Below are 9,844 nucleotides of genomic sequence, written 5' to 3' on the forward strand. Positions count from 1 at the left end.
GGACACAAAAGAAACATTAGCCAATGGTATAAAGGGTATAGTGGTCGGACATTTCCATCGCCTTGATGTTACCATTTTGCAAAGAATCTACAAATTTTAGTAACATACATTCACCAAAATTAATGTCATACCGTACATTTCTGGATGCTGAAAATAATTAGAAGCTGACCTATTTCACTCAGCGTGACAAAGGTGAAAAGTTTACGTTTTCTCTGTTGTTCCGGATTAAAGAAAAACAAAATAACGTCACCATGATTAATTTCCTATTATGACAATGTGTGGGAAGGGATAATGTGTTATTCATATTTTTTGCGGTACATCAATGATCATTGATGCGACTTGACTTGACATCATCTTGAAGTTCATCAGGACGTGTTTCCAGTGACGTTCATTTACTGGTGCTATATAGGGACAGCATGTCATGTTTTTACGGAGCGTTGTTCAATCTGTTAAAAACAATATAAAAAACATACATAACGATATGTGCACAGGAAATTACAATCCTCTCATAATTTATGACAATAATAATGAGATGTGATGTTTATGGCTTATTTGCAATACATTGCACTCCCGTTACAACGAACACGGTAATAACGAAGCAAAACTTCTGTTCCCAAAATGTTCGCCATTAAAGTCTGTGTTAAAAAAAAATTCGCTTATAACGAACACGTTTATAGCGAAATTTTCGTTATAACGAAGTCTTTTCCGAGCGCCACTGACAAAGAAAAACAAAAGAAATGTGCTCTGTTATAACGAAATGCGGATCGCTTCCGAAAATACGTAGCTGAACAAGCATTTATAGCGTCTCTGCGTGGGCGAATGCTTCACAATACTGCGTTTTCGATCCGTGTGTCACGCACAAGTTTTCGAGGAGAACTTGCATTATTGTTAAACAATCTGACAATAATCTGAAATTGAGTAAGGTTCCTTATTACAAAACACAAAGATTCTGATACACCTAAATGTCCGTTAGTTCGGAAATGAAACAGTGTTTGTTCACGAACATTTTGGCGTTATTCCAAAGATTCGTTATTCCGAAAAAAAAAAATATGGTTCTTATTACGACGGTGCGTTTGTCCGAAAATGATAGGAATTCCAAACATTCATTAATTGGAACATTAAAAAAACAACAACCTAAAACAACAACAAAACAAAAAAAAACCCAAAAACAAACAAACAAACAAAAAACGTTTCGTTAATCCAGAAAAGAAAAGGTAAGTCCACTAACAAATCTTAGGAATTGCAAACCTTATAATCGTCTTATAAGAAAACTGAACCTTCGAAATACGTAACCTGTGTCATTTTTTTTTTTAATTAACAAACCTTCTACGGAATGACAAACTTTATTACATTTTCGGATTAAAAAACCTTCGCAACAACGAACCTTCGGAATAGTGATCCTTTCTCAGTTAGTAAATTACAAACCTTTGGAATGACGAACCTGATCATTTTAATTTCCGATCGACGAACCTTCGGACATTACAAACAACTTTATGCTCTCTTTTAATTGTAATATTCAAACGAAATTTAAAAGGTCCCATTCCATTTTACATAGCTTTCCAGTGTATTCAGCAAACAGAACATCATAATTTATATGCGTGGTTTCCTTGTTTTCGTTTAATATTGTATTTGTTCGGTTATAACGAAACTTCGTTATAACGAAAGAAAACTGCCCCCATGCCCCCTATAGGGTATAGTTAGTTCTCTTTTCTTTTAAAATGTATATCATCAAGGTTCTGCAGTGACCACGGGTATATTATTTTTTGATATTTGTTTTTAGGAAGGAAACAACCCCGTAACGAGGGGGCATTGGTGGCACGAGAAACTGAAGGGGAAAAAATGCATGGGGGAGCCTTTTTTTCCTATTCAGCCGATTAATCCCGAGTGGGGCACCAGAAAGAAATAAAAAAGAAAGGATGCAATATATATATCTTATATATATATATATATATATATATATATATATATATATATATATATATACGTGTGATATACATACCTGATGGCATACATGTAGAGCTGTCCACCGTTGCTTGTTATACCGGTCGAACACGAAGCCACCTCGATCACTACTGATTATAGCTTACTATAACACGAAGCCCCCTCGATCTCCATTGGGATTGTGTTATGTGAAAGAGATTGCATAAGATTATGCTCTTGTCATGACATTTGTCATCATGAAAAAAGGGAAAAGACGGTCGCACAATCACAGATGGAAGAGGTCTTTGATTTGCTTTGTTGTTGTTGTTGTTGACAAAATTGTCTCACAGAATCACCTGATAAGCAAACAAACCAGTCCTCTTCACATTAATTTTTTTCTGCCAATTCTCTCCACAAAATTGGCCGCTAAGCAAAAACAACAACAACAAAAAATGATAATAATACAAACAGAACCAGCACATGACTGTGGTAATCAATTCCATCAAATCACCTGCCCAAACAACAAGCAAACATGTTATACATAAAACGCATATTAGGCCCTACTAATTGTAAAAACAAACAGTCAGTAAAACAACTAGAAAACATAACATTTCGGAATACGTCTTTCTTGGTCAATCAGGCCTGCGCATACTACGCTACGAAAAAAAAAAAAATAAGAAAAAAATGTCCGGCATAAAATGCTACATGCCAAGCGTCAATATCCATGATAGGCCTATGCCTACTCTGATGGCAACGTTGACCATGTAGATAATCGTCATTAACAATCGGATTTTCTATATTATGTTAGTTAGCGATTTTTTTTTTCTTTTTGACTAGACAGCCCATTCATTGTCAGAATGAGCAAAAGAAAAAAAAAAGGCTGTGAAGACTTTTTTTAAAAATAATTTCTTTCATTTTTTTGTTTAAATCTTGACCTGACAGCACATATGTCGAGAGAAGTGTTTTTCTTCGATAAGCATATAAACATGGCAATTGAACATTATTCTAGAAGAACGCTACATGTATACCATCTTGCAGCACAGTTCCATTACACACTCTTTGACTGCACACAGTACACAGGTACCACGTGAATGGAGCAATGAAGCAAAAACAAACAAAAACGAAAACAAAAACCCTAAAACAATAATAATCTAAACAGGATTAGCATTTCTGTACAATCTGTCGACAAATCATCTGCTCAAACAAAAAACATTGTCGCGTTCTGCACAAAACGCATATAGGCCCTACTAAATCTGTAAAACAACAACAACAAAATAAATAACCCGAACCTTTCGGAATCCATATAATTCTTTGACACTCAGACCTATGCTATTTACGCTAAGAAAAAATGGACAAATGGAAAAATGTCAAGCATAAATGCTACGTTGCAACTGATATACGTCGATGTAGGGCAATTTGTCAATCAGCTGCAATGAAAACATCTCGACGGAAGAATTTCATGAATTTGAATAAAATTAATGCTTCGTGCCAAGCGTCGTGTACTGCACCAACTCTGGCAACGTATAGTGTATAGACGATCATCAGTAACAACCGAGCTGGGTTTGTTTTTGTTGTTGTTGGTTTGTTGTTGATGTTTTAGTTAGGTTTAGTCGGCGATTGTTTTCTTTTTTTACTTGACAGCTGATTTATCGACATAATCGGCCAAAAAAAGGAAAAAAAGTGCAGACAATTTTTGATTTCAAACAACAAAACCCAAAATAATATTAATAGTAATCAAAACAGGATTAGTGGTCATCAATATTATTCTGTCAACAGATCGCCTGACAAAACAAAACAAAACAAAACGAAAACACAATTAAACACGTCTTCCATAAAACGCATATAGGCCCAACTAATTTGAAAAACAATCAGTAAAAGTACGCTGAGAAAAAAAGAAGAAGAAAAGGAATGAAATTAAGAAAGAAATGCTCAGCATATACAGGCTGAAGCGTCAACTATGGCAACGTTGACCGTGTGTAGATCATCAAGCTGTTTTTACTTCTGTAGGTTTAGTTGACGATATTTAGTGCATTTTTTTTTATTGGACAGCTCATTTAGGCTATGGACAGAGTTGGCAAAAACGATGCAAAGATTGTTATTGATTTTTTGATTTGGCTTGTCAGCACTTACGGCGAGAGAATTGCTTTTCTTTCATCATAAATGATATAGTGTAAAAACCATGGCAAATTGAACAAGACCCTGTCGCCATTACACGCCGGCCGCAGTAACTACGCACAGAACACAGGTAGGCCCTACCATGCTGGACAAACAAATCAAAAAACAAAAAAACAAAACCCTAAAACGACAACAACACAAACAGGATTAGCAAATTTGGTTGTCAGTTCTCTCGACAAATCACCTGACCAACAACAAACATGTCCTACAATCGCAAAACGTATCTCAATAGGCCCCACTAATTTGAAAATTACAAACAATCAGTAAAAAAAAAAAAAAAAAACAGAAAAAAAGCAAAACAAAAATCCTTTCGATTTCGGATTATGTCTTTCTCTGACAATCAGGCCTATGCAACTAAAAAAATAAATAAAAAAATTAAGATTAGAAATGAACAGCATGTGGTACGTGCGGAAGCGTCAACATCTACCGACTGCATGGCAACTTTGGCTGTGTAGATGATCATCAGTAATAAATACATGAGAGCTGTTGTTCTTTCTTAGGTTTACTTGGCATTTTTTCTTTACTTGATTGTGTGATCATGTATCGTCACTAACAAAAGGATCGTTTCCCTCATTTCAGTCTTGTTTTGCAGATGTGCCTTTTTCAGACAGAAATGTCTTTGAATAGATACAGATGATGAGGAGCAGCAATACCTGAGATCATGAGAAATTTTGTGTCAATCATGCACGGCCACCTGTAGGCCTATTATACATCTCAAAAGCGTCTCAAAGACAGTTTTAGCATGCTTTAGGGTACTGCTTTGATCCCATGATTGTCACCGCAAGCAAGCCGGGAGAAGAACAAGATGGAGATTCGATAAATCTAAAACTATATGCGCAGAAGAAAATAACGCAGAAAAATCAAATGAAGTGAATGTGCAGTCTTGAGGTGTATGTTAGGAAATCATACCTCAAAGCAAACACTTTCGCTAGGGAAAAGCAGGCAGTTTTTAAAAGAAATGATGGAAGAATGATTGTCACTTGTGATCTCAATATTTCACTTTTCCGTAGCATATTCCAGAGCACAAAAAAAAAAGAAGGAAAAAAAAAAAGGATCGGTAATCGTAGAGGACAGGTATATCCTGTAGGGAAGGTATTATGCGTGTGCAAAAATGTGTACGATGAATGTCCTTGTACTAGTAGGCCTATATTAGGTCCATGGCCTGTCAACAAATCACCCGACGAACAACAAACATGTCCTTCACAAAACGTACAGGCCCACTATTGTTTACTCTTTTTTTTTTTTTTACTTGGAAGCTCATTTATCGACAGAATAACAAAAACAAGAAAAATGGGAGGGCTACCTTTGATTGTTTGTTTCAGTTATTTTATCTGTTCTTGTCAACACATAATATGGCGAGAGAATCTTATTGTTTATTATAGCATGAAAACATGGCAAATGAACATGCATTTCGGACCGCCTCTATATAGATCTGCAGAACAGTCCACTAACACGCAGCTCGCAGCTGGTCGTATGAATACTAACAGTACCCAAGTACATAATACGTGTAATACGTTAGTAGCTTGCAACGGGGCGAACGAACGAAGCCAGCTCGCTTGCCATGGCCACGCATGTACCATCCACTAGTACAGTGATTGGCATTGTCATAGCGAACGGAAGCCAGTACGATATCGCCACGGACTACATTGTTCAGTGGACTGAATCCACTCTTTGGTGGAAGCATGACTAGCAAAGAGTATCGACTTTTTGGTGGAAGCAGGGAGGTCTCACCTCCCTGGTGGAAGGCAAAGAGTGGGGAAAGCGCGTGGGGCATGTGTACAATATGGGTACTAGATAGCATGCTCATGGCCACCCACATGCACAGTATACGGTTGGCCCATCCATGCCCCCATGATACGTACACACAACATACACCGCACAGGGGTATCGTTCGATCGTACACTACTGGACGTCGGACATAAAACGCACACAGTGGCTATACACACAATGTACGCAGTTGTCGACAGCTTGCTCTGCTATAAACGGATCGCGGATCGTAGCCTCTGGGATGCGGTCGCGCTTGTGTACAGTACACTTCAGTAGTATATCACAGAGCTCTCTCAAGACTTCTGTAAGTAGTATAGTATCAGTAGTATCCGAAAACCGACTTTCTTCTCGGGACCGCAAGGGGGCGTTGTGAATCATGCGCTCGAGACCAAATCCTTCCGTTTAAACGAGCCGTTATTTTGCGAGAGTCACTACTGCAGTTCTCATCTAAATTGACGTTCTAGTAATCAAACATGAGTTATAATGCTCCCTAAGCATCATACTGACTAGCAGTTATATCCTGATACTTTGAATCATGGTTTCACTCGGTGAAATGCACCTTAACAGGAACTCCATTTTATCTTTAACTTTTTGTGAGATACCAAGAAAACACTTATGATATAGTACAGAGCATACCATTTTAAGAGGAATTCAAAGTTTATTTGATGAAAATGGGGTTTGGAATGAATGAAACGTCCGAAAACAAAGTAAAACAAAGCGATCGTAATAAAGTGTGTGTCCCACACTTTATTAGAATCGCTCTTTTTTGGATATCTCAGCCATTTCAAAACCAATTTTCATCAAATAAACGTTGAATTCCTCATAGAATTACATGCTCTTTCATATTTCATAAGAGGTTTCTCATTATCTCACCAAAAAATGTTAGAAACCTGAAATTAGGTCTCAACCAAAACTGTACGATCCCTTTAACAAATCCAGCAGGAATAGCTATACACAGATGTTGTAAAGATTTAGCCATTTCAATAATTTTTTCTTCTCCCTCCCCCACCCTTCCAGGCGGATTTCACGCTGACGTTCATCTTAGGCTGCGTGCCAGTCTTTTTGTCGTTTATCGTCATAGCAGTGCTGACCCACTACAATGACTGGGACCCAGCGTGGGCACTCATCAAGCGTCTCTACCTCTGTTTCCACAGACTAAGCTGCTTACTCTGCACCATCTGTACCATCTGTCGGCGGAAAACGCCGCATGTCAGGTAGGCAACAGCGAATAAGGCATCCCCTTCTGAATATTAACTCTATCATGAGGGCTATATTCGATGTACAGTTTGTTGTTGTTGTGTTTTTAGGCGTGTCATTCAGATATGAATATTTGCGCCTACAGTATATTGCCCGGGCTAGATCTTCTGCAAGTCTGTGGCATGTATTCTCTCTTACAATAGTACCCATCTGGATACAATGAAGCTCATCATGTAATTTTTTTTTTTTGTTTTGTTTTGATGAAAAGAGATAGAAATACAATAGAGGGGAAGTGATAGGATATTGTGGCATAGGTTCTGTGTAAAGAGGCAATACATTCAAAAGTTGCAGCATAGTGAGTTCATGCTTGATTTGTCTATAGTGATCTGTTATGGGCTAATTGTACCTGCATTTTTATTCAATGAAAGCAAACACGCACCAGCACTGTTTAGTCATATTTATAAACTGCATTCCAACCATAGTATGACATTGAGTATACCGTAAAACCTGAAAAATTCCCCTTAGGAAACTTTCACAAATTGGAGCTGATGGCCTTTTTAGGTGCATGAAATTTTCTCAAATTGCCACTGGCATTCAATGCATTGGGTAGACAAGAACTTTTGCATGCCTTTTGCTTTTGCGAATCTTGGTTCCTCACGAAATTCACGAAAGTTTCATGCGTGCAAAACTTCCTGGTTTAACAGTATGAGATACCGTGATAGCATGTGAGATTTACCCACATCAGTTCAGTTTCACTGTATTTCCTGATTTTGTTCCGATTCCAGGTTACCGTCGGCTGATGATAAAGATCAGTCGGAGAGCTTGATAAACCTCCACAGTGTGGACGGTAGCGGCAACGGACTGGACTGCTGCTAGCAAGCGTTGTGAGCACATGCAGATTGGGGCTCCCTCTTGAGACGACAGCGATCCACAGCCTCCTGCCTTCTTATAATATATCAACTCGTGGAGACTGCTCTCGGCCAGTCGAGTAGAACTCTGGACACTCTCGCCTTTCAGCCAACTCTCTTGACGACTCAGTCGGGGACCTGGCGTCCCTGTCTTGCTCGCGGTGCTCTAATGTTTCTGAGTAGTCCCCACGCTGTGTGGAAATGCTGTCGTGACAAACAGACTTTCAGTGTACAGTACATTCTTTTTGTAACTAGTACGAACCGTGTTGTGAGCCAGAGCCTTTTCTGCTAGTTGGGTGTGATGGTATATGGTTTTGGTAACAATTGTGAAAAAAACAAAAGGGCTACTATGTACCAGTAGTTTGCCTGTAAGTTGTGGAGCTTCAGACCCATAAGTATCTATTTGGTGAATGATCAGAAATGAAATGTTCAATGATACAAATTGGCAATGCCTGCCCAATCACATCCTAGGAAGAGTTGAGTTGTTTTTATTTTCATCACCATGACATTTTGAGGGGTATTTGCTCAAACTTGGTTTGGCTTGGGATGCTCTGCATTTACGATTTAATCAATGGTGTCAACTGCATGGTATTCAACAACTTCTGAAGCACCAATATACCTGTTTTCCTCAATGAGTTTTCTTATTTTTAATGTAGGTGTAGGGCTTGATGTGAGAGATTTTTTGGTTGACAGCAGTAACTCTCAGATGACAAAAGCAGCTGCAGGGAAATGTAAGGGCTTTCACCCAAGGTTTGAAAATGTTTGGCTGGGAGAGGAATAGTTTATCGGCAGTGGGATCTTCTTTATTTTTCTTTTCTTTTTTTGTAAGGAGTCTCACAATAATGGCTTGACCGTCCTAATGACTGGGAAGGTTTGCAGATGACCAGCAAATCTGATTGTTACCAGATTCAAGAAGTATTGTCACTTCAAAGAGTCCGAGTTCTCACTGTTCAGATGCCTGGAAGAGTCCTCATGCAGACCAAATTCTGCTGGGAGTGACCTTCCACACAGCAGCAAGGTTGCACACTCCATGGCCCATCGGTCAAAACATGCAACTCTGGTTAATCGTCAGTGCAAAAATACTGCAATTCAAGATGTGTGCAACCAGTCTTTTTTATCCAAAGAGCAAACGATTTGTCAGTGGAAGGGAAGAAAGGGTCATGCTGAGCTCCACACCTCCAAACATTTTTAGAGGTCGCATCATTCAGCATAAAAACTCCATCTGGTTGTGATACTCTCATTACTCGGGACTAGTCTTCAACGTGTTTAACCCTATTCTAACTGGGGGGGGGGTCAAATTGACCCCCCCCCCTCGACGTTTCGCGCCACGATTTCGCAACGCGCAAAGCTTTTGCCGCGTCGTTTCACGACTTTTTTCATTGAAGTCTCCCGCATATTTTGAGACCAAATTTGCGACCAAATTTGCGATGTTCGTTTTTAAGTTACGTAATGTTTTGCATATGCATGTCAACCAAAAAACAGCTCAAATTCATGATATCGTGTGCAAATCCAATGCAAATTGTGTTCTTTGGTTAAATTGATAAAAATTAGATTATTTCAACTTTTAACCAATGAAATTAATCAATTCTAGTGTAGATAAGCCTGAAAAAGTGCCTGCAGCAAGTTTTGGCAAAAAAAACAATAGAAAACAAAAGGCTGAAAAAACAATAAAATACATAAGATATTAACAAAACAATAAAAAACAAAAGAAATTAATTTCAATTGAGCTATTTTCTTACACAAAAATTGTTTGATATGTCTTGAGGAATTCTGACACAAAAATTTAGCAATCCTCTAGTCTTTTTGATGGAGTTATAGGTGAAAATATAATTTCATGCACAAATTTGCATAATTAATTTATTAAAGATAGAAAGGCA

At 38.3% G+C, this 9,844-nt stretch overlaps 1 protein-coding gene across 1 annotated transcript in view; it reads left to right on the top strand.

Annotated features, from left to right (window-relative positions):
* The window catches only part of LOC139735803 (solute carrier family 35 member F5-like), a 62,263-nt gene extending 53,989 nt beyond the window's left edge, over positions 1-8,274 (top strand). The window contains exons 12-13 of the mRNA XM_071646553.1: positions 6,880-7,076; positions 7,845-8,274. Coding sequence (XP_071502654.1) covers positions 6,880-7,076; positions 7,845-7,935 — 288 coding nt within the window. The 3' untranslated portion in view covers positions 7,936-8,274. The remainder of the gene's footprint in view (positions 1-6,879; positions 7,077-7,844) is intronic.
* Positions 8,275-9,844: the final 1,570 nt, after the last annotated feature.

The sequence above is a fragment of the Diadema antillarum genome, unplaced genomic scaffold (assembly GCF_040938485.1).
Source record: "Diadema antillarum isolate AM-2024a unplaced genomic scaffold, OU_Dant_1.0 seq00000599_RagTag, whole genome shotgun sequence".
NCBI classification, from domain to species: domain Eukaryota; kingdom Metazoa; phylum Echinodermata; class Echinoidea; order Diadematoida; family Diadematidae; genus Diadema; species Diadema antillarum.